Source organism: Buteo buteo, chromosome 25, assembly GCF_964188355.1.
Source record: "Buteo buteo chromosome 25, bButBut1.hap1.1, whole genome shotgun sequence".
Classification (NCBI taxonomy): Eukaryota; Metazoa; Chordata; class Aves; order Accipitriformes; family Accipitridae; genus Buteo; species Buteo buteo.
In genome coordinates this window covers 20,309,526-20,335,406 of record NC_134195.1, presented here as the reverse complement: position 1 = coordinate 20,335,406, position 25,881 = coordinate 20,309,526, and the positions used below count along the sequence as shown (strand labels likewise).

The 25,881-nt window shown below is 41.5% G+C and overlaps 1 protein-coding gene across 2 annotated transcripts in view; it reads right to left on the bottom strand.

The window, feature by feature from the left end:
• The window catches only part of GLRA2 (glycine receptor alpha 2), a 132,298-nt gene that overhangs the window by 11,204 nt on the left and 95,213 nt on the right, over nucleotides 1-25,881 (bottom strand). For both annotated transcript variants that reach the window (XM_075057249.1, XM_075057250.1), the window contains exon 8: nucleotides 19,356-19,505. In XM_075057249.1, coding sequence (XP_074913350.1) covers nucleotides 19,356-19,505 — 150 coding nt within the window. The remainder of the gene's footprint in view (nucleotides 1-19,355; nucleotides 19,506-25,881) is intronic.

Genomic DNA, 25,881 nt, shown 5'->3' with positions numbered 1-25,881 from the left:
CAATAGCTACTTTTGGTCCTTTTGCTTCCCTGTCTCCTTCCTTCTGCACCTCTCTCTTCTTTTCTCGATTCCTTTTGTACTTTTTTCTACCACGCATTTTGCCTCACTAATTCCCAGTTCTGCTCTTGCCTACCTCCTCTTTGATGCTTTCATCCTCACTGATTCCCAAATATGCAACCTCCACCTTCTGCTTGCAAAATTCAGTTCCTTCCTGAACCCCTGTCCGCTCTTGCCCCTTTCTGCTCTTTGCGGCCAAATTCTCTTCCTCCAAAGAAAAGACAAAGCATAAAAGTAGAGCTCCACCTTGCCAAGACAACCTCTGAACTGAAAGGTGTTATTCTACCTTTCAAGAATAACCAGGAAATAGCTGATTTTTTAAAAATGAAAACCTTCCACTTTTGGATATCTATAGAGCTCCTAATTGCTCAAAGAGTTTCCAGTACCACAAAGCATTTTGAAATGTATCGCTTCTCATTTGTACTACTGTTCATGACATACAGCGTGCCCCGTTGTTGGCACAGAAAGCTGAAGATTGTCGAGTGCATTGGCCCAGGGAGCAGTCTGTGCCTTTGTTCTGACCACCCAGAACATGCAACACGAACCATTTGGAAAATGAACACAGTGAGCGCTGCAAAACCAGCAAATGGGATTTCGTTTTTATTCTAAGTTTAAAGCTCAGCAAAAAGAGTTGTTTGTGCATAGTACATGTTGTTCTAGTCTACTGAAAACTGAGTAACGTGGTAGTATATGCAAGTAGTAATAGATTAAAGATTTGGCATTCTCTGGAGTACTCCAATGACATGTCCAATCAAAGCAGTACCATCTGCTTTTCCTTACATGTGCTAAAATTATAACACTGTGCTAATTTCTGTATTAGTTTACACACTGCCTTCAGGAAATTATACTTAACAGATAAGCAATATTTGGGCTTTGTGACTTATCTTTAGCAAACAGTTAGTAAATGTCTTTCCAATTACTCTCAGCTTTCTTCTTAGAGAAAGGAGTTTAGAAATCAATAACATTGATTATGTACTCTTTTTATCCCGGAAGGAATGGCAGTTACTTGCAATTCAAATGTTACTTCCCTAAGTTTTTCGCATGCTAGAATTTTGACGGACCAAAAGGAGAGCAGACTTTCACCTGGAGCTTGGACACCAGTAAAACACACGAAGCCTGGTATTGTACAGCTAAATTAAAATGAACCCCTTGTGTATGGAGTGGAAATTTTACCAGATTGCTAACTGTACCTCCTCTTGAGGTGGTGTTCAGTTTGACATTACAGAGAATACCACCTTACTGATCAACACCATAACCAAACCTACAAATCACGGTTATATTGTCCCTGTAATTGGGAAAGAAAAAAAAAGTAATGGAAGAAGACCCATGGAGCCTGCACAATATTGGCAATATCCTCCTCCTCATGCTTGCTCACCGACACTCTGAGGCATGGGAAGACAGAAGACCAGGCAAGGAAAGGCTCCTTTCGATGGCCATCTGGGGCTTCTAGGGGTCCCTTGCCCTGTCAGCTTTGTGGCTGGATGGTTTACCGATGATCCCAGAGCTCACCTGCAGTGTCTCTGCATGACTCTGCATTGCCTGATTTCTCCCCATGGGAGGAAAGGCCGAGTTATCCCTTCTTTGGGTCTGAGAGGAGCAGCACGAGACCCTTGAACCACCACCTGAGGGGACAGCTGTCTAGAGGATATTTTAAACGTGTTTGACACATTTAAATAGATGGTTTCATCTTGCCAGTCTTGGAATGGCTCCTAAAATAAACGTCAGTATAAAGAATAAGGCAATTTGTTTTGGATGATTAAGAGAATCTGGCTCATATATCCAGGGTGTGACAATTCCAATCACATCTTCGTTTCAATTTACAGGAAAGAAATAAACTAGGCTTCATTATTGTTCATACTGCTGGTGCTATATATTTGACATGATAATCTACAGTATTAGTCAGTAAATTGACTCGCTGGACTGCCCTTGATCATATGCTCCATTTTCCGCTCAGCAGGGCCCTCTCTAACAGCTATATATAACCAGGGAGGAAAAAAAAAAAAAAGAGACAGTTCTCTCTTAGATCATTATAAGATGATGTTGCGTTCAGTTTTCCTGTTGCTTCAAAGGTTATAAATGATGTGATCTTTTCGCCATCACAGATAATATATGGCTGCTGTTTGTCTGACTTGTCAACTCCTCACACAGAAATTCAATACTCTCTACTTGTCACATATTCATTTCAGATGTGTGTTCTCTTGCAGGGCCCAAAATGAAATAGTCACTGTATATCTGCCAGTTTTCAAGTCTTGCTTTGTGTGGTCCTTCCTTGTCAAACGACAGTTGTCACGTTAGCAACCCACATGAGTACTTGCAGTAAACGTAAAATCTCCTGATCGTAATTAAAATTCCACATGCTTTTCTATTAAATAAAGCAAATCATCGTGCATCTTAATCCGTAGCTCTGCTCTTCTGCCACTGTTTTTTAAATGTCTGATTACTGAGCTAATTGCTCAGGCAGGTTGTTTTTAGACTGCATCATGCATTTATGGGTGTTATATCACTGTCAAAATAAGTATTGGATTAATCCTGGCTCCTCATCTATGTGTTGAAAAATCCATTTCCTCAGTCCAGACGTAAGTTAAAATTAGGAGTAACCTCTAAAAGGGGTTGTAGGGTGAAGGGCAGCTCTCAGTGCTAAGAAAGGATGAGAGCACAGACTCGGAAAGCAAACAGCTCAGTACGAGATTGGCACGAGTTACAAAACACAAACTTGGTAGCTGTATTTCAGCAGCATATCTGCAGCTGTAACCTGTGCTGCTGCAGAAGGAAGGGGAGCCAAAGCGCCTTAGGATAGAAAGAACGTATCGCTATTCCTGTCCAGAATGGTAAATAATTGTTCAGAGACTTTTTTACTGACCTTTGTTCCAGGAGTACTTGCAAGTCAAGGAGAATTACAGGGTGTAAATCAGAAATACTCAACTGTGGGTCAGCACATCCACAGATATAATTCAGCTCACAGACTCCCTGAGGAACAATCCCTCACAAATCTCTCTTAAACTCACTCCTGATATATTGGGCACATTACAGAAGAAACTGTTTAAGAGCACTGATTAATATTTTCAGCAACCGTAAATCTCCCAGCATATCACCTGGTGCTGGCTCTCAAGGGCTCTTCTGGTCCTGTTCCCTGTCATCCTACGATTCTATGTTTGTTGTTTGAAGAACAGAGTAGAAATCAATAACCATCCAGGCCAAACAGCTTTCTCTATGTTGTAATGCTTTAAACATGCAAAGAGGCTAAAGTTTAAGCCTCTTTGCTTTGAAGCTTCAAAAGCTGCGGACAGAAAAGATTCCCAGATTCATAGGAATTTGCTACCAGTTCCTAAGATATCTTCACTTTGATATGGAAGGCAAGAGGGGAGGACTTGAGGGATAAGAAAGGTTAAAATTCACATCCCGCCATGGCATGCCAATTACCCTTCGGGCACCCCTGTACCCTTGGGGTACAGCGCTTTCGGAGTGCAGGAGCCTGCCTCAGGCTAAGGCAGCCTACAGCTCAGACAAGAGATAAGGTGTGATATGCCCCCTAAAACACCTTTCTATCTCCCCTCAGATGAATAAGACCTCGCTGCAGGAGAACTAGGTTCTTGTTTCATAGCTGAAGGAGGTAAATATTTGACAGAATCGTGAGAGGCAGGTTGAGCGGCAAGGAATGTATAGTGGTGACAGAAGAAAAGTGAGACTCTGAGAACACTGGCTGGGATGCCACACGCAATAAAACCAGCTATTAGCGTCATGTGGGATTCGAAAAATATTCAGGAAGTAACAGCTGTTAAGTTCAAACACAGCCTCTGATGAAAAAAAATCTGTTGTCATGATATAAGTCTGATATTCAGCCTCAGCTACACAAATACCCACAAGATAACTCGCCAAACAAAGGGAAAAGCAGTAACAGAACAAAGATGGGTGACAAAATCATCGGTCTTCATGCATCAAAAAGCAAAATTCAAATAGATTATTTTTACAACAAAATAACACAATATAAGCCACAAGGGAAAGTGAACAAAGATCAACGAGCAAATCAGAGACAGACAACACAAACAGGCATCCTCAGTGTCTAGAAGTAATAGAAGAACAGGAGCATACAGCACCAGAGCGTCTTAAAAGAGCTGTCACGCATTTGGGGAAAAACATCCTTTGTGCAAACTTGAAAAAAGAGTATTTACAGCTGGGGAGTAAGACAACATTTTCTGTGTCTGCAAAAAGCTACCATCTCTGGAGTTTTTATTACTTTTTCTTCACACACGTGTTTGGTCCCTGTGAAAAAGTACAGTTTATATTACCACTGCATGAACATCCAGCACAGGTAACAGTAAGGGCAGAATAATAAAAGACCAACCCACTAGCAAAAAATACAGAACGGACTCCATCATAGTTCATGACAGACAAATCTAGGACATCTCCAAAATAAGGAACAAAATGGCAGTGCTCAAAAACATTTTAAAAAAGAACTGCAAAAGCTAGCTAATCGATTGCTTTTATGTAATATCTGAAGTCGATGTGAAGACTTGGAACAGCAGCACTGACTTAGTGTTTCATGGTTTTGTTTTTTTACATTACGGGAGCAAATAATCTTATTTTTCCCCATTGTTTTTGCTTCCTTGCTTGCATGGGCTAAGGACCACCAGTAGCCCTCCCAACCACTATTTGAGAAATCTGAAATGGCAGGATGAAGCTGGCTTATGCTAAGTCCTTAAATATGCTAAATTTGTTCCTGCTTTTGTTCATGTAATTGTACAAACAGAAATACCTTGGATCAGGAAAGAAAGCTAGCATAACTAGCTCTCTTCCTCTCTCTTTCAACCCTGCTCTCCTTGCAGGCACCGTCACTGAACTCCGTATTGCTTTGTTCATGACAGATACCAACTGAACCCTGCAAATATGCATTACAATGTGCAAAACCATTAGTCATCCTGCTTGCTTTCATTTAATACACAGCTTTGGTTATTTTTACTTCTTGATTAACCTCGCACACGCTCTTCCTCCACTTCCAACACCCTTTTCACTCCCGACGTGAACTCCCGGTGGCTCTGGTGGCCACATGTACTCTTAGTCCCGCAAGTGCTGAGGAGCTAATGTGAACAACTTATAGCAAGTTCAAGAAAAGTGTTTTAATAATTCATAAATCACATTGAACTGACTGCTCTATCCATAAATAGTAAAGGCTACTCATCACAAAAATACCACCTCTGGCTTAGAAAGTCCTTGAGCTGCGAAGTCCTGGAGCCCAGGAGGACGCACCGAGGACGTGTTGCTGTCCCAGAGAGCCTCCCGTGCTAGACAGAGCCCTGGCCTAACGGGACAGCCTTCTTGGGCTTTATCATCTCCAGATCAAACTTCACACAGCAGAGAGATGCAGCCGGTTGCTGAACAGCTGGCCTATGAACTTCAAAGCTCCGCTAGCTGTTTGACTGCTGGGTTTCCACAGTGCCCAGAAGAACTGTTCCTACCAAGTCCCTTTGCCTTCTGACTATAATGCAGTGTGTTTAGCTTAAACACGTGACAAGCTCATTTTGCCTAAGATGTAAACCTGAAAACAAGAATCTAAATCCAGTATTATACCTTCCTGTAGGCATTACTAAAACAATTGTTTACAAGCATTTTTTTAAAAAAATCTATAATAAAGAGCTATTATTTCTGATAGGAATCCAGTTTTGTTGGGTCTGCGATAAGAAATTTGACTGTTGCTAGCTAGAAAGGTTAAGCTGAAAACAAATACTACATGAAGAACACATTAACTAGGCTGAGGAGCCAAAAAAACAGATTTTCAAACTGGGTAGGAAGAGCAACTAACCTTACACTTGGTAGGAAAGTTTTGAAAAGTAATTAAAAAAAGCTATATAGAGCAATAATTTTGAAGCTAACAGATAAATCAAGAAACAACTAATCCTCTTTAGTTTTGCTAGGGAAATCATTACCAAAAATATCGGTGAGGCTACCTGCAGTGAGAAGCATGATACCCAAACATAAGATGCTCAGAGAGAGAACTAGAAGTAATAAATTCAGAAAAGCTGAAGCCCAGGCATGGCAGAACATGCCAGCATATGAGAGCTTGGGGGAAACTGGCAATTACTATGTAGACAGGCACAAAAGAAATCCAGTGACCTGTGTGGGAAATACAGTGTAAAGCTAATGTAGGGAGAATAATATCTAAAATATGTTACACCTCCTCTGCTTTTCATCTTAGAGACACACACACACACACACATACATGCACAAATACCCAAGAGGGACCTGTCTGATGGAAGATTAGCTGACATTATGGTCTAATAAGAAAACTGCAGTTGAATAGCTGGATAATTTGTCACTGCTCCTCTGTAAAGGATGGGGCAAGGACTTGCAAAACTTGCAAGAAAGGTAATTGTCTTCTGCAAGAGTCACTGCAAGTTTATAGGAAATACCCATATAATCTCTTGGTAGGGCTGCAAAACTATTGAGCAAGAGCACAAAGTGATTTTCAGAAGTATCCACTCATTGGTATAAATATCTGTGAACACAAGAACCTCCCCCAGATTTTGCATGGGAAGTCCCATGACAGTCTCAGGGTCACCAGTCTTTCAAAGTTAGGACAAAGTACTTATGCAGTATAAGCAATGAAACACATGGGACCAGACAAATACATCTTAATTCACCTAACTAGGTATGTAATGGTGAGAAAGAGGGCATTAGGACCTTGTACATCTTCCAGACAGAAGATGCCAAGGGCTCTAAAAGAGCATCCTGTGATGCACAAGTTCTCTATCTCACCAGCCTGTAGTGGCATTACACTTGATTAGACTTGCTATAATTTCCCTTGCCTGCCATGCTCAGCACATAAAAAGCCTACACGACAAAAATTCTGCAAATAGGGCAAATGAGGAGACTTAATTTCTGGTTCTACACTGTGTTTGCAAAACCTGAAGACTGTGAATGTGGTAAAATCCTTTGGGTTTTGCATAAATATCTGTTGTACAGCTCCTTCTTGTCAATTTGACAAGAGAAACAAACCATATTAGAAAAGTGAGCCCTCCATGGAAGTGAAAGGGAAAGCTGGCATAAGTTAACCGACAACAGACAGATCAACTTCTTGGAAAGTTTGTGTTACAGAGTATCAGGGCTGCTACATGCAGGCACCTGGAAGACTTCACGTCCTGAAGAGGAAACACACAACTTGCCTTCCTAGAATGGCACGCAGGATCTCACATTTGTGCAATTCAGACAATCTCTAATGAACAGGGTTTGTGATCTCCGTTCTTAATTAGTTATTCTTTTGACAGGAGAAGATTACAGAGCACCTGAAGGCAAGTCTCTATCAGCAGCAGGCTTAGCAGAAAAATGAATGAGTCAGTCACAGGCAGAGCACTTCCACATGACTAGCAGAAAGAGTTGTCTCAGAAAACTACATGGAGAATCACTTGAAGAGAGTGAGGTGAGGCATGAAAACAAAGGTGTCGTATCTCCTGGGAGTCTTGTCATGATATCACAGAGAAATTAAAACCCTGGCACTTTGGTAACATAACTTGCACTTATGCAAGTGGATTATAAATGTGTGTGTACAAATGTACATACAATAGCTGTATGAGAAATTACATACACAAGTTAGAAATTAAATGATTTGAAGAGCTATGCTATCGCTCAGAGAGATGTTAGAGGCTCAGTGCAGAAATTCACAGGTAGGATTCTGGACTTCTGTCACTTCATGTGATTTGGCAATGACAGCAGTCTTTTCTGACCTTTCCAATCTGTTTCTCCAGGAGCTAAAAACACTCTGGCACACTCAGTATGCCAGATAGACTCAACCAGCCACTGGAAAACTGAGCTTTCCAATAGTAAGTCCTTGATATTGATCCTGCTGCAGTAAAGAAGTGTCGTGTGGGAAAAGCCAGGACTGTGCCAGCTCTGAGATGCCATGGGGAAAGCCCAGTCATGGCGAGTGGAAGTGGGTAAATTTTTAGTGACCTGTGGTTGGGCTTGGCAAGGATTTTTCAGATACTCCCAACTTGAAATGGGTCTTTGTGAGGACCCTGGGAAGACTCAGCAACAAGCACTCAGAATATGTGGAGTTTCAAGGTGTTTATTCCTTCCAGCGTAACTATCCCTAGCCCTCTCCTCATGTTGTAGCAAAGAAAATCTCCTTCCCCACCTATCCATCTACTCCTAGTTGGCCAATTGCTTCTTTTGTGCAAGGAAGATGAGTGTTATTACAAAAAAAAAAAAAAAAAGAAAGAAAGAAACAAAATCAGGCCACAAGAGAAATACCCGAGTACGGATATCCGTATTTACAGTAAATAGCATCTTGCTCTAGCAGTGGATCAAGTGAAATAAACATGTTTGATCATTAAATCAAACTAAGTATGTCAGAATCAGGCTCTGACTGATCAGTTTGCCATAAGCAACGGCTGTCAACTTGAACAGGAATAACTAAACAACATTGTTTTCCCCCTGGAAAAAAAGATAGAGAAACAAATGGCTTCAACACCACTTTTTTAAAGGTACTATAGAAAGTGGATTTTACTGGAACCCATGAAGTTTTTCAGACCTTGAGACAGCGTGAGGTTTCAACAGTCTAGTTAATACAATTTGGGTTTGCACAATGTCATTTGGACAACATCATTACAGAATGCTTCACAATTAATTACATTCAAATAGCAGCTTCTATCCCCTGTGGAGAAAGGGATTAATTGGGTCAGATGTAAATATGCATTTCATGGATCCTACTGAACACTTGCCCATCTCACCAATTTACTATGTAATTTGGTACAACTGGTGTACTATGCTCTGGAGATGCACGGGGCGAACACAGTTCCCAGTTAGGGTAGAAATACACAGGTACAGCAGTGCTGGTATTCTCAGCCTGCATTATGCTTGGCTTTAACTGCCCGACCCTTTCATTCTCTTGCAGAAATACTAATTTATATTTATTCATGCTGAAATACTCTGCTGTTGAAAATGAGGCTTGGGACAGAACTCAGAACCGTGTCGTGATGGACCCCTGGCAACTGTTCTACTTGCAGGTGTTTTCTCCCCTCCATGGGAAAGAGGACCTGACCACCACTGCAGTGGGAAACCCTGAAAACAGTAAAGGCAGGAAAACAGTAAAGATAAACTACCTACAGGGAAAGAACAAAGGAGCCAACTTTGGGGCAAAGTTGTTTCCTTGACCCCTTGTGCACCCTAAATCTTGGGACTGCAATGGCTTTACACTCTCCTTCTGGAGTCTTGGATAGGGGCAGTTTAGGTTAAACATACTCGTCCTGAAGTCCCCTTTCTTCATTTTTGATAGTGAAATGCATATTAGCCAATTTTTTTTCACTTTTTTCCATGAAATAAGGTGGGTCAGAACGCATCCAGCAAAAGAATCACAATTTTCTAAAATACTCTGAAAAACAAAAGTTTGTGCCTGTGGCAGGTGGTTCTTGAAAAGCTACTTCTTGTTGCTTTAAAGCATCAAAAATAAGAACACTGTTTCCTGGCTCTTTCTAGCTTCCTCTGCCCTATTTTCAGTTTGTACTCTCCCCTAGGTACAATAAAATTGAGACATTTGCACCCAGCTGGAGAGTACCTTTCATGAGCTGGAAAACTGCGGAGTTCATTTCTGGCGTATTTCCTGCTGTTCGTGAGTGACTACCAGGACAAACTTACTCGAGTGAAGTGCAAACTTCAGTCCCCAAGGCTTGTCAGTTCAGAGCTGATCCTTTCAGCCACTGCATGCTGGGTAGGTACAAGAGAGGACTCGGAGTTTCTAAAGCAAAGTAACACTACCGAGCAAACAAAAAAACCTTCAGGTACTCCTTCTGGCTTTTCCAGTCCCACCTGTCACAGGTGGTGCAGCATACAGTCATTTCATCATCCCAGATCTGAAAATTGTAATACTACTGTTCTGTAGCCCTTTTAAACTTAGTTTTAAAATGCTTATATCCTCTTCATATCTTATTTAACATTAAGGAGCAATTTGCTAAATTATTTGCATGCTGACCAACATGAGTCACGGTAATGCATCATGTCCTACTTGGTGCTTTGGTGCTGTGCCTGATCCCTGTGGTTTGATTATCTGTCCCCTGCTCCCACAGAGTACTCTGTGTTGCACCACTCTGATCATTTCTGTGGATAAAAAGATTCACCATTCTGTAGCCTTACCAACTCCCCAGCAGTTCTCCACTTCTCTGGTTTCCACCACCTCTAGACTAGGCATTTTTTCCCTGTCCTCAATTTTTTTTTTCCCTCAGAACTATGAATTTTGTTCTCCTGATTTTGTTCTCCTGGCTTTGCCTCTACTCTGGTACCTGGATTCCATTACTTCACCTTGTGCACTTGTACTCTACCAGCTTTAATTAATGCTTAGATATTTTGGGACTTGATATTTGGAGGTCTTTCTCAGGAACTGGTATTACATGTTCCATAAATTAGTCTGCCTTTGATTACAGAATGTTTGATGTGCATGAATTTTTATTTGGTTTTCAGAGTTCTATCACTTGAAATACAACTATCCTTTTTCTCTTCTGTTTCTTGGTTTGGGGTGAAGAATCCACCCCGTATAGCCCATCATCTTATTGTGTCTGAGGCTGCAAAACACATGAAATACAGGTACTTGTTTTGAGGTTTTTTTACCTTCCCTCCTCTAATAAGAGAGGGAAAAGCTTCCATTTCACTTTTTACAACAATTGTAAACAGGCCCTAATAATAACCAACTTCTGTCTTCCACTGTTTTTTTGTCTGTGTTTGCTTTTCACTGGAAAATCTGCATTTCCAGTAAGCTTAGTCTGTGCACCTGGACAGACTGCTCTTACTAGATTTTTTTTTGATCTATTGCTTGGATACCACCTCCATGGCTGAACTGCTTCTTTTCCTACAGGTTACTCTTTATTTGGGGACTTCCGTCTCTTTAGACTTGTGCCTAGAGCTAGACTAAGGATTTATATCAAGATGTTTTCCTAGTTTGAGATGAAGCTTTTGTTTAAATGTTTAAACTCACTGCAGTAAGTCCATTTAATAAACAATAAAGATGCTTTGACTGATGTTAACTAGGGCCATTCTAGCCTATTCATGCTCACAATAAGAAGACAGACAAGGACATTCAGACGAAGTCATAAGGTGACATGGCAACATGTTGAAATGTATTGTGTCTATTATTTAACTGGTTCTTTGCAAGCTAAATGACCCTTTTTGTGTATTTATCTTCCACTGGATTTTTTCTGCGCAGTTACATTAAAGTGCTAATGCAATTGCCCTGGAGAAATAAAAATAACCACAATATCTTGAGGGTGTTTATCTATAGCAGCAGCTACTTGCTCTTTAATCCATTAAGTAAGCAAGATGCAAGAGAAAGAGAGAAAGCCATTCAGACTCAGACTCCTATTTTTCACAATGAAACTTGTGAGCTTGAGCTCGCTCGGCGAGTACCAAAAGTAGCTCAACAAAAGGGGCTTTCCTTGAGCACTTCCATTATTCACATGATGCATCACCTTACATAATGCAAAGCGTGCACGTCATGCCGCTGAGTGCAGTGCACACGGATGCTAGCGGGCAAATATTTCCACCGGGGACAGTAGTACCAAGTGTTTTAAAGGCAAAGTCAGGCTGAAGGCACTGATTTCTTTCAATGGGAAAGTCTAGAAAATCTTAGAAAATTGTTTGGAGGGTGTGATGGAGGGATTTCGATATGATTAGAACAGCAGAGATGGCCTTTGAAAATTGGTGTTAACACATACCTCTTTTCCTTTTTGAAGATGGAAATACTGTATTATCTTGACAGCTGCAGTGACTTTGGGTACTCGGGGTACCCACCTCACCACCTCTCTGGTTTCAGCTGGGGTAGAGTCAATTTTCTTCCTAGTAGCTGGTGTAGTGCTGTGTTTTGGATTTAGGATGAGTGTGTCGGTAACACACTGACGTTTTAGTTGTTGCTGAGCAGCGCTTACGCTAAGTCAAGGACTTTTCAGCTTCTCATACTGCTCAGCCAGCAAGGAAGCTGGGGGGGCACAAGAAGCTGGGAGGGGACACAGTCGGGACAGCTGACCCAAACTGGCCCAAGGGATACCCCAGACCACGTTATGTCATGCTGAACAATAAAACTGGGGGGGTTGGGGGGGGGTGGCCCACTGCTTGGGTACCGGCTGGGCATCGGTCAGCAGGTGGTGAGCAATTGCATTGCGCGTCACTTGTTTTGTATATTCTGTTATCGTTACTATTATCGTTTTCCCTTCCTTTTCTCTCCTGTTAAACTGTCTTTATCTCAGCCCACAAGTTTTAACCCATAAGTTTCCAGTTCTCTCCCCCATCCCAGCGGGGGGAGCGAGCGAACGGCTGTGGGGTGTTTAGCTGCCTGCTGGGTTAAACCACACGACCACCGGCAGCTCCATCCAGAGGCCAGCAGTTCTCTGGAGCACTTGACCAGGTGCTGCCATCTTTGCTTAGTGGAGTTATCCTTCGCTGCTGTAATCACTTAGTCTCAGTCCCAGCTCTTTCATTTGAAAACACCATTTGTGCCTCCCTTTGCTAATCTGCATGCATGTGAACCCCCTTGGCTGCAGCATTGTTATTTTTATTGCTCTGTGTTCCCTGCACATGGGATTAAAGTCTGTCACAGCCTCCAGCTGCACAGTATTTCGTTCAAGCTATGAAGTATTGCTTTTAACACTAACGCTCCCAAACTTAACCCCTATTTTTGGTCACAGTGGTAACCATCACACATATAATTTAGGAAGTCATCTTTGAGATGATGGTATGAATACTAGTGTACTGTGACTCCTTTTGACTACTGATCGTATAATAATTACTGTTTTCAAAAAGGGATGATTGAACCTGTGTAAACAGAGTTCTTTGCTTCCCTGGAAACCCATCATTTTGAAAAATAACCAAATATTGTTTGATTATTACAAATCATATTTTAAAAAGAAGTTCTTTTCTTTTAAGTGATCTGGCACTATGCAAATTTAGATTTTAATATAATGAAACTGTACTACATCCTCAGTACCATCAGACTCGTGGCTTCTGCAGCCTGTACCCTCTAGATGAAAAAGTAGTGTCATGATATACAATAAATAGGCAACCATTTCTCTCAGCAGTGAAGTATTGCTACTGATGGGTGTATTTCACTGTGAGCAGGAAGACTACACGAACCTTTAGGACAAGCATTGAATGCTTCTTCAAACAGAAAATGCATGGGGAAGGCAGGCAGGTTGAAGTACTGATTACCTGAGGATATAGGGATTTATTCTGTATGGAAGATGGCAACAGGTCCTGATAGTGCAATCTTTTCCAATGCAATGACAGGTCAATGGTTCAGCTGTAAATACAGTTTCTGGACCATCAACGATATGACCCAGACTTTCCTAGAGAAACATTAACCAGTCTGATCTTTGGCTTAAGAGATCCAAAGGTCTCTTAAGGTGTCTTGTGCTTTCAGGCAATGCTCTGAGGGTTGTAGCACTAAGAAGACCAAGAGCCAGCAGAAGCAATAACGAAAGCAGTGACAGAGATATAGGCTTACAAAACCAGGAACACTATTTTTCTTGTTTTGTAGATCCAGCTACTAAATCCAGGTGTCCTGGTTAGGCATGATTTAGCACCTATTTTTTCTCTCCCAAGATTAGCACTGAATGATGCAGTATAAATACTCAATCACCCCTCTTTTACACTGTCTCCTCTTGACTATGACTTTTAGATTTGCATTCACCATATACCCTTGGTTCAGTGAGCAATACCTCAGCAAGTCAAGCTCCCTGCTTGTGACCTTCTTGTGGCACCACAGGCTACGTTGCTGTGTTCTCCTCTGCACATAAGCGTCCCTCTCTTGAACAGAAAAGTACCGAGCTGCAGCTACGGTAGCATTGCTCCAGAAACCTTTACCTTGGTATGTCTCCTCTGTTCACCTCTCAACTGCACATCACTTGTGTGGTGAGAGTTCTCCAGGGGAAATCAACAGCAGTGCAGCTCCAGCTCTTAGGGCTCTGTAGCAAAAGTACTGCAGCGACATGGTCCCTCTGTGTACTGCCCTGGCTGTGTATCTAATACACAATATTCAAAAGTAGAAGGGAGGTTTCTGCAAGCTTTTCTTAGAGAGAGGATAACGGGGCCTTACGTGAACTTTAGCTGGACTACTAGCACTTTGTGACTGATAAGACATGCAACACTGAGTACTTACTTGGACTGGGTTTGTGGTTGTATGGCATCAGCTTTCCGGTGGCAGCACAGTAATATTGGTCATATCTTCTAGAGAGACCCTGAATTTTTTCTTTTTATGTTTAGTTTAGTATATGTGTAAAAATGATTATTTCTACAATAGAAAGTATCCAGAAATGAAGGCTCTCTTCTACTGCTTGATATCGTAGCTCTGAAAGTGAACAATTTATTACATTGCAAATCCTCTATCCTAATTTTGCTGTGTAACATGAACTGTGGTTTTTGCTTTGACTTTGGAAGGTACTAATTCCCTTCACAGTGTACAAAATCCACTGAAAACATCTGCATCTTATAATCACGTAACTTTACAGAGCTTGATCAAAGTCAGAGGACCGTTACAGCTCAAAAGCTGCTCAGGCAATGTTTTTGTTCTGGGAAATCAGGTCCTGAAAAATTTAAATCCCGGTCTCATTTTATTTAAATGAATACATTTCATTTCTCAGCCACTAGTACCAACCAGTGAGCTGCACACTAAGCTCATTTCTTTCTCCATCACTGATTTTATTACCTCCACAACTCACCCATAATCTGGATCTATCAGCTGCTATCATATTGCTTCTGATATGCTACACGTTAAACTGTGTAAAAGATTTCAGCCCCGTGGCTCTTCTCCAAGCAAATAAGAAGAAACCAATGAAAAATATTTTTTCATTCATAGCTATTCATACTCCACTAAACAGGGCTCAGGACATCATGAGGAGGAACACTGCAGGTTGACGGTTCAGGAATAAATACCATACCAATAAAAATGCATTTCATTATACATACCAAATTTTGTTGGAATGCACTCATCTGAAAGATGACACAATGTGGGATTTACTGTCTCAAGGCAATACTGTCTCAAGGCAGCACCATCTCAAGGCATCAACACAAAAAGGAAGCCTATGGAGGGTAGAAGCAAGGACAGGTAGCCTGGGAGGAATACAGAGAAATTGTCTGAGCAGCCAGGGATCAGGTTAGGAAAGCTAAAGCCCTGATAGAATGAAATCTGGCCAGGGACATCAAGGGCAACAAGAAAAGCTCCTACAGGTACATCGGTGATAAAAGGAAAACTAGGGAAAATGTGGGCCCTCTCTGGAAGGAAATGGAAGACCTGGTTACCCGGGACATGGAGAAGGCTGAGGTACTCAATGACTTTTTTGCCCCAGTCTTCACCAGCAAGTGCTCCAGCCACACCGCCCAAGTCACAGAAGTCAAAGGCAGGGACTGGGAGAATGAAGAACCACCCACTGTAGGAGAAGATCAGGTGCAAGATCATCTAAGGAACCTGAAGGTGCACAAGTCCTTGGGACCTGATGAGATGCATCCACGGGTCCTGAGGGAACTGGTGGATGAAGTGGCTAAGCCACTACCCACCATATTTGAGAAGTTGTGGCAGTCTGGTGAAGTTCCCACAGACTGGAAAAGGGGAAACATAACCCCCATTTTTAAAAAAGGAAAAAAGGAAGACGCGGGGAACTACAAGCCAGTCAGTGTCACCTCTGTGCCTGGCAAGATAGTGGAAAGGATCCTTTTGGAACTTATACTAAAGCACACAGAAAATAAGGAGGTGATTGGTGACAGCCAACATGGCTTCACTAAGGGCAATTCGTGCCTGACAGATTTGGCGGCCTTCTACCACAGGCTTACAGTGTTGATGGATAAAGGAAGAGCAACTGACGTCATCTACCTGGACTTGTGCAAAGCATTTGACACTGTCCCACATGACATCCTTGTCTCTAAATTGGAGAGACATGGATTTGAAGGATGGACCACTCGCTGGATAAGGAATTGGCTAGTTCAAAGAGTTGTGGTCAACAGCTCGGTGTCCAAGTGGAGAGCAGTGACGAGTGGCATTCCTCAGAGGTCACTATTGGGACTGGTGCTGTTTAACATCTTTGTAGGCAATATGGACAGTGGGATTGAATGCACCCTCAGCAAGTTTGCCAACAACACCAAGCTGTGTGGTGCAGTTGACCCACTGGAGGGAAGGGATGCCATCCAGAGGGACCTTGTCAGACTTGAGAGGTGGGCCTGTGCAAACCTCATGAAGATTAACAAGTCCAACTGCAAGGTCCTGCACACGGGTCGGGACAATCCCAAGCACAAATATAGACTGGCTGATGAGTGGATTGCGAGCAGCCCTGGGTAGAAGGACTTGGGGGTGTTAGCTGATGAGAAGCTCAACATGACCCGGCAACGTGTGCTTGCAGCCCAGAAAGCCAACCGTATCCTGGGCTGCATCACAAGAAGCGTGACCAACAGGTCGAGGGAGGTGACTCTCCTCCTCTACTCTGTTCTTGTGAGACTGCACCTGGAGTACTGTGTTCAGCTCTGGAGCCCTCAGCAGTGGAAAGACATGGACCTGTTAGAGGGGGTACAGAGGAGAGCCACGAAGATGATCAGAGGGCTGGAGCACCTCCCCTATGAAGACAGTCCAAGAGAGTTGGGGATGTTCAGCCTGGAGAAGAGAAGGCTCTGGGGACACCTTCTAGCAGCCTTCCAGTACCTAAAGGGGGTCTACAAGAAAGATGGGGGAGTCTGTATCAGGGAGTGTAGTGATAGGATGAGGGGTAATGGCTTTAAACTGAAAGGGGGGAGATTTAGATGAGATATTAGGAATAAATGCTTTACTGTGAGGGTGGTGAGGCACTGGAAGAGGTTGCCTAGAGAAGGTGTGGATGCCCCATCCCTGGAAGTGTTCAAGGCCAGGTTGGATGGGGCTTTGAGCAACCTGGTCTAGTGGAAGGTGTCCCTGCCCATGGGAGCAGGGTTCAAACCAAATTATCTTTAAGGTCCCTTCCAACCCAAACCATTCTATGATTCTATGATTTCCTATGCTCCTGTCCACCCCATTCACCCTATATTTATACAGGACCAGGCTACCAAATATACATGCACTTTCTGTGGGAGGTTTGGAATGGGGGTAGCACAAGCCAACCATGGAAAAAAGCAAGCATAAGGATGGGCCATAAGAATGTACAACATGAAACTGCTGTTCATGCTGGGGACAGTACTGTGTATTCAGTGGGGTCATTTAGCAAAAGAGAATACAAGAGACTACTAGCGATGCCATCAAAATCATCCATTTTGCTGATTTATGACATCACTGCACATACTAAAACTCTCTTGCCTTCTCTTTCTCACTACAGTTTTACCCTCAAACTTGAATTGCCGATCTGATTCACTGTCCCGTAAGCTGATGACTCTTTGCTCCGCAAGCCATTCATGCGCCGCACGGACTCGACGCTTTCATTCCCAACAGTCATAGTCTGTGCCTGTCCCCAGAGTGTCAGCATAGATAGCAGCAGCAAGAATGAGAATAGCACAGTGGTAACACGACGACACACATACACAACACGCAAAGAGAAGAATGGCTCAGTTAGAGAAGACCATCATGCAAAACAATGTGAATCACTTTCAAAGCAAAATAAACTGAGAAAATTGTGAGAGACAAACTCAAATAAAGAGGTGCAGAAAACACCTCCTAACTAGATGGCCTTAGTAAAATTATTCCCTGTTTTGAAATTAGTACAACCAGATTCACAGGAAAAGTGAAAGCAAGGCTGTGCAGGTGGATAGGTGTCTCTTACTCCAGCAGAATATTTCCTTGTCTTTAATTAGGGCACTAGCCATTTTGCAAAGAATTCATGTACCAACTGGCTTAGGATAAACACAGGTCTTCTGGTGATTTGGTTTTAAATAACTTTCTTTTAATAGTCACCAGAATAATCATTCCCACAGCAGATGAATGACCACTTCCATGGACCAAAACCTCGTAATTTTTGAGTGACGCCACTGGATACTGTTACTTACCAATAGTGGCTTCTTGCCTATTTGTTCATCTCTAAAGAAGACATTGTATTCAAAACCAAAATTACAGACCCCATAAAGCAGCTTCTGCTGCTGCCATGCTGTGTTTGGAAACAAAGGCTTCCAGTGGCAGCGCATCTGGCATGCATGCCTGCAGACGGGCAAGCATTTCTGCTCTCTTCTGTAATCTAATCTTAATGGGAATCTCAATTCACCTGACAATAATATTAAACCAGAGAACAGCACTGGATTGCTTCCCAGAGCATCCATCAAATATTACATTAGCTACAGAACATTTATTAGACAGCCCTGTCAAAATACAAATGCCCTGTGCCATTCTTGTCATCCCTCTTGTAAAGGAAACCATTATTTGTAGCTTGAAGCACTTGTGCAGCTCAAGCAAATATTTACTTCACCTAGCAAATGCATACGTACAGCATAAACCTACAGGTTTCTACTGATACTGAAAACCAGTGACAGATAGAGGAAGGATGAAGCCTTTATAGTTGTGGGAATGATCATAACTGAACTAAAATTCAATTTAATGTCTATTCTTGTCTTTCCATTTATGAAAGAAAAAAATCAGGAAAGATGGACAGACTTCCTAAAAATATTTCTAGACTGACATCTAGGTTAAAAACAAGCCTCTCTTCTACATTTCAGTCACTGGTATAAAATGATGTGATAATGATACTCACAAATAGGCCCTTTGTTAAAAATTTGAAGTTTGCATCAGTAACAAACTGTGGAATAGTAGAATCTAGAGAGGATATTCTCCTAATCCTTCTCTTTTTTGAAGTGGCCATGTTTTCTGGTTTCAGCTGGGAAAGACACCAGTTGCTGGTGGTTTAAAAGTGAGGGCAGAACTGCCAATCACTCTGCAGTGGGCTGCCCTAAGGAGTCTCCCATTTTAGCGTGACTAGCTAGGGTAGCACTAGAGAAGACAGGTTTCAGGCATGTGCTGATGTCAGCACATCTGGATGATGTCAAGGAAATAATATTGGTCCTCTATCTATGTCATTGCTTCCAATGGTTCCTTATTCACTGGTGGGTGCCATATAGTAGCCCAATAATTGTAAAGGTACAGCTGCCTCAACAGTTGCAAGAAGAGAATAAAATTCTTGGTATCAGTGACCAACCTATTGACATTTATCAGTAACTTCATAAACTGCAAATAAACACAGCAGCCAGTTATCAGCTCTTTATCAAGGAGTAAATAACTCAAAAGGAAACTTTAGGATGAGACTCTCCTGGCAAGAGCAAGAACTGAGGTGACAAATCAACTGCACATCAGCATGCCCTGATGGGCAGAGTCAGTCACCCCAAGTAAAGAGCAGCTGTACCTTGTTTTGTCGTCTTTGCCTTCTTCGAAGCCTCAGAAACTCCTTGTGCTGCCGTGAAACAAAGTTGACTGCTGCATATTCCAGTAATGCAGCAAAGACAAAAAGAAGGCACACGGCCATCCAGATGTCGATAGCTTTTACATAGGAGACCTACAAAGAAATAGGACACAGCATGTTATATTTCAAAATTCTTCATAAGCTGAAGATATTGATGTGAAAAAATAAACACATTTCTGCACAGCATGAGTTCCAGTTGTTCAATGAGGTGGGTTTTTTCTTGTTTTGTGTTTTGGTTTGTTAGTCTATTGGCTTATAACAAATAAATAATCCAACTATTAATGGAAATGTGTGTTCACAAAGAATACACAAATTATGAGCTACTGCCTTTAGGAAAAGAATCAGGATTAGTCTAACAAAATACAAGTGGTCTTGTAATCACAATCACAGCTTCTCAGAAAGAATACAAATACAGGGTGTGATACAATACTTATTCAAAACCAACTCTATAAAGTTTATAGTTATCACCTTTTTCATCTTTTATGAACCAATTACCATATTGATTAATTAGCTATGTTTGGTATCTATAACCTCAAAGTAAACTCAGGGTACTGTATCCTATGGGTTGATATGACTTTACTAATTAAATATTTGACCCTATTTGCTTGACCTTTATCCAACAACTCTATAAGAAAAATAAATCTTTATAGATATTATCTACTAGCAATACCCAAATACCAGATGCCTCTGTTCTGGTAAAAGCCTATTCTGATTTGAATTGACTGGTCCACAAAAAAATATTGCAGTGCTGCAATGTCACAAGATTTTTATCATACTACCCACACTGGGCCAAAAAGTAGCCAATTAATGAGCTACACATTATGCATATCAAAGGTACATTGTCTGCCATAGCTGTATTTGGTCTCTTGCCTTTCTCTGTAGTCTTGCAGTTTCTAAGCAGAGATCTTATGATTAGGCAATAGCAGGTTGTCTTTTTTGTTTATCAGGTATTACATCCAGGGTAGCATTAAAATCATCTGACTTTTAATGTGTATAACGTACATGTGAGCTAGTTGCCTAAACTACTTTGATATAAATAAGTCAAGGAATGAAGAAGAACAGGCAGTTCTGGGATGCAATGTATCTGAACTGTTTCAGGTATCTTCTCTCGGAAGAGATGAATAACACCCAAATAGTGCTGCTTCATCTTCATGTCTGTAAAGCAGAGCTTAGAACCACTGTCTAGGCATAGACACATGGGGCTTTAGTCAGTTGTCTAAATAAAAGCATCACATACTGCCACATTAGGTACCTAGCCTTCATTTGCCAATCCAGCAGAGCACAGATCTCCAGTATCATACTAACCAGTCCTCTGGAGATGTCTCGGATACCCAAGGTCACCTCAAGTGGCACCACCATACAACTGAATCAAGATAAGCAAAATGGATCGTACCTAAATCCTGAAAAATTACAATCAAAGGTATTTAACATCTGAATAATACCCTGCCGGCCAAACATTTGAATGCAGTCAAAACATACAGCGGTCTGAAAAAAGTGCAGAAAAGGATGTGTTGTTCATCTAACACTCTAATGTTTAGGAGACCCAATCTCCACCTTGAAAACTCCACCTCTACCCTTTGCATATACTATTCAAAATGACCTTGCTCTTGTGGTAATGGCTACCATTTCATGATGAAGGGAGCACATCCGTTTCAGTAGGTTTTGCTCCTGTTTACCATGTGCTTGAATAGCATCACTTTTCAAAGTCTAGAGAACATTTTTTGTTAAGGTCAAACAGAATATACTGCACTACGTGCTCCAGCAAGCAATATGAGCAGAGGAACTGGCATTTAAAGCATGGCAGAAAGGATACAGAGCTTCATCCTGCAGATTCTGAACACTGAGTGGGACTTTCTAGAGGACCCAAGTACTGTTATTCAGCCTGCATCATGGGAACATACATTTCAGTAGCTGAGGCTATAGTGCAGCTCCACACTGCAATGCCCACAATTCAACATGCATAAGCTGAGATGGAAGAGGAGGATTTAGCAGGCAAAGGTGACACCATGAATCTGTGCCTTTCAATTATATACCAGCAGGTATGCATTTCTCTCTCCCACACGTAAAAAATATTTTACAAGTTGCATCTTTACTGAGCAGCTGTGAAACCCAGTGAAAACTCGACTATGTCCCAGACACTCTGTGCCACAGGCTGAGGTGCAGTAGGAATCAAGTCACTGTAATTTGTGTAAAATGCAGCTGAGTTTAGATTGTTTGTTACCTGCCTTGAAGGGGCAGCTTGTTTTCCTTTACAAATGCCCTTAGGAGATGTATTAGACATGCATAAACAGCTGGACTGTGCTGCCAGAGACAGCACAATGCAGGGAGCTGAAGTCACAAGAATCAGCATTTCCAGCTGTGCAAATCCTGTCCTAGTGGGCTTAAAGCAGAGAGGGCAAAATAATAAAGGAAGCCCTGAGTTAGCCTTCCTGCCACTTACACAGTGCTGCCATAAATGGCATCCACACAATTGCTGAGCCAGCTGGATTATTTTAACTCCAGCCTGCTGAGCTGGTATCAGAGGATCACAATATACTTGGCAGGTGCGTAACTTGTTTTATTGTTTAGCCATTGCCACACCATGGCACAGCTTTAAATGAGAAAACAGAAAGCAATTGCTTCCAACAACACATTAAAAATAAATAAATGGAAAAGTCCTGCAATGAGTGAAAGCTGACCCCTTTGTTTCCAAATCACTTTATGTAATTTTATCTATGTATCCCCAGTATGTATAAAATTATGCTGCTAAAAGCCTAAAAACCTGTGCAATTTTCTAGTCACCCCTATGCATGGAAAATTATGTGGATCTATTACACCAAGCCTAGGAGGGCCTCACCTGGTACACATTGCCAAAGAAGTCCTAAAGTGAGTGCCCAGGTTTTACACCAGCACTTCGGTATCTAAAGCATGCACAATGCAAAGTTTCGGTGGATTTTAGGGTCTGTGACTGCTTTAGCTGACTTCAAGCTGTGTCTTCCTTCAACTGGGAGATGGTCACATCTACCAGATCGCAGACTGATCTGAAGTGGACCTCTCTTAACCACCCCTGCTGAAGCTGTTCCACCTTGTATGAAAACACTTAAAAGTACATCGGCTTGGGGGGCTGGGAACAGTCTCCCCTTCCTAGATGCAAATCCTAAGCAGTGGAATATGAAGTCATTCTCTGCCTCTGTGTCCCAAACACATGCAGGGAGTGAGAAGGCCCTATCACAGAGTATTTCATGGTGCTTGAACAATTTCCTCAGTGAGATGAGCACAGAAAGGATGTGAATTTGATCTGCACATTCCAGGTGAGTGCTATAACCACTTGCCTACCAGATGCTGTAGCTTTTTACTGCGGTGTCGCACATAATGAAATGCCTTTTTCTAGGAGCTTCTCAGCCATTTCTCACTTACCTCCACAGGAAACTCTTCACTTGGCAGGCTCTAGTGTGCATCTCATTCCTAGGTTCTTATTTCTCCTTTGCACTGTACAAGGAGCCTTTCGCATCTAATTTTCAGTTAAAAATATTGCTGAATGACATGCTTGTAGGAGCTGGGGTCTGCAAAATGGAGTACTTCATGATATCATAGGCACATCCATTGCTCTGGGACGTTTTTCCACTGAACTCAAAAACAGTGTTGCCATCTATGTTTTTTTTCCCAGATCATAATATAGGATGATCACATGTTTGTTCAACTAAAAGGCTTACATCACCTGCTTTGGTAAGGACTCATCAAACTATACTGTATCTCCAGCTTCCTTAACTACCACGTCCATGCTCCATGCTCCATAGTCACTACTGTGTACATGTAGGACAGTATAGACCCTGATTTTTTGGAGAAGGTTTCGTCTCTCCTAACTTAAAACATTTTATGTACATGTGGGTTTTGAATTTAATGATAAGAAATAAGCATTTTTAGGGCACAATGCATCTAAGTGGAAGGTAGATACCTATACTATAGTCCAACAAACCATACCTTAAAAATGCCAGTCTCTCATTTTTGACAAAGACTGGAGTTTTGGATGGCTGTTTCAGGTATATGTGTGCTTGATATTTGACAACTTTGGTTAGATACAGCCTGTGAATCATCTCTATTAGCTAGTATCTTGATGTAATCCTAAGCAGAACAGAGCAGAATAAAAGAAGTTACCCCACACGAGCCTATGTAATAGAGACTGTTACCTGAGGACTTGCCACCTTTCCCATAATTTTCTTGCAGGACAGAACACAAGGTTTACAGTAACACTACAAACTCAGAGTTGACATTATCAAGCTACCAAGTATAAAATGAAAAATTAGTGGTGATTGTTTTTTTCAAAGGTAGACCTTGTAAAACATCCTCTGAAAAGCCTGTAACCCCAAAAGCACACTGGGTCCATTTACTTTGCAATACTTTTAGAAGTGGATATTTGGAAACTCTGCCTCATTCAGCTTTATCATGTTCAGAAAGCACAACAAGATTTTCTTGCCCTTTTCTTTCTTTAAATAGCTGCTCCATTTTTTACTGCATGTTGCAGAGCTTCCTCTCTAATGTTGTTTGGGGGGAGGGGATTTAATGGCTTCCACCAATAAAGCCATAAATTATATCAATTATTCAGATGCTCTGTAAATGTTTTAGGGCCAGCTAATGAGGGAACTTTTGCAGAGTGAGATCTGTCTGCACCAAGAGCCAAGCATGATAAGGCTAAGCATAGTAAATGTGACAAAGCATCTCCTTGCCCTTCATAATTTTCCTCATTTGTTATTTGGCCATAACCACTATGTAAATAAAAGACCAGTTTATGCTCTATACAGCACTGCTGTAGCATCAGTGTCCCCAGTGAAGTTCCTGGAAATGAAAGTCCAAGGAGGATTACACTGTTCACGAAGGCCTCGCAAATACTAAACCTTCCACTTTTCCAGCTCTTCTTATTTTAGCACTGTGACTCTCTCACAGCTCCTCGGTACTTTTCGGCACATCGCCATGTGTCACCACCAGAACGAAGCCTGCTCTTGTGGAGAGAAGCCAGGGGAAAATGTGGTCGTGTGTCCTGCAGCTGAGCAGCTGTCATTTGTTGACATTTGTGAATCAACCCAAATGTGAGCTCTATTTCTGCTACAGCGCTAGCCTCATGAGACTCCAGACAACTGCTTTACCTCTCTGATTCTGTCATACAGGTGTAAAATGGAAATAAAGACACATCCATTCTCTCCCGGAGTTTGAATTGGGAAAATAATTTCAAGAAGCAGTGCAAGACACTCAGCCTGTGTTAAAAAACATATATTCACTTATTTTGGTTGATAGGATCTGATGAAAAAATATCTTTGACTTGTGATATGAAGCCCCAGACCTCTGCTTTTGCAGATACAATACCACATTCTAGGCAAGATTTTTTTCAAAGAAGAAAATTTTCAGCTACTGCGAAATGTTCCAGTTTGAAATTAATTTCTCCTATGCATTAAAAGAATCTTTTGGGGAAAAAAAGTTTCAGAGAATTTTTCAGATTGGAGATGTAGAAATAGAACAAAGTAATATTTTAAATCAAAACTGAAACAAAAGTTATGTAAAACTGCCTTCCAATATAAGGCATTGATGTTGCATTAAGTTTCACTTTATTTTTTTAAACCAAAACACATAAATTTCTCTTATCATCAAGCTCACTTGATTTTTTTTATTTTTTCAAATCTTGAATTCATAAAGAAATTGATAGCTCTCTACTGCATATCAGCTTTATATAGCTGAAGCTGAAAGAACTAGTCCTGATTTCATCACAACTTCCAGGAAGAGAAGTTTCTGAATGAAGAGCACACAGTCAGCTGCTATTACAAAGAAACTATTTTCTTTTTGTGTCACTCTTACTCTGGGTCTTTCTCTTCACCCAAGTGATTCACCCCCATGAAATATCATTCTAAAACAAATTCATATCAGAAAATGCAAATTACTTTCCCAGTCCTAAAAACCTCAGTCATTTTATACTATTCTGTTGTTGCAACACTTTCCAGTTAATTATCCTTCACACCTTGCAATTTTAAAGGGTCATAGTTACTGTGAAATACCTGGACAGGTCAGGTCAATGAGACTTTTTAGCATAGTGGACAACATGGCATAAAATAGAAAATGTTTTAGATTCCACCAAGTTTAAAATTAATGGGATTGATTGCCTGGTAAGGAAATCTTCATGGAGTGTTCAGGAGGGGGCAAGTAAAGGAACCGTCCATCACAGCTGGCTTTGGGACCTGCTCTCAGAGGGGGCTGCTTCTGCAAGGGAGGGAATGAGAACGAAAGCTTTCATCTTCCAGACTGTGGTAAATGTTTATTTGCCCCTTCAAGACTTTAATGTCCATATTCTTTCCATAATGTACTTTGCCCTGAAAAAGGTTGAGCTATCAGAGCTACTATTCTGTTACTGGAAAATAAGCGCTCATAGAATGGGGCAGATTTTGACAGGAGATGGTTCATTGGTGAATGAGTCCCGTGGAAGTTGTAGGTGTCCTTCATCAGCTCA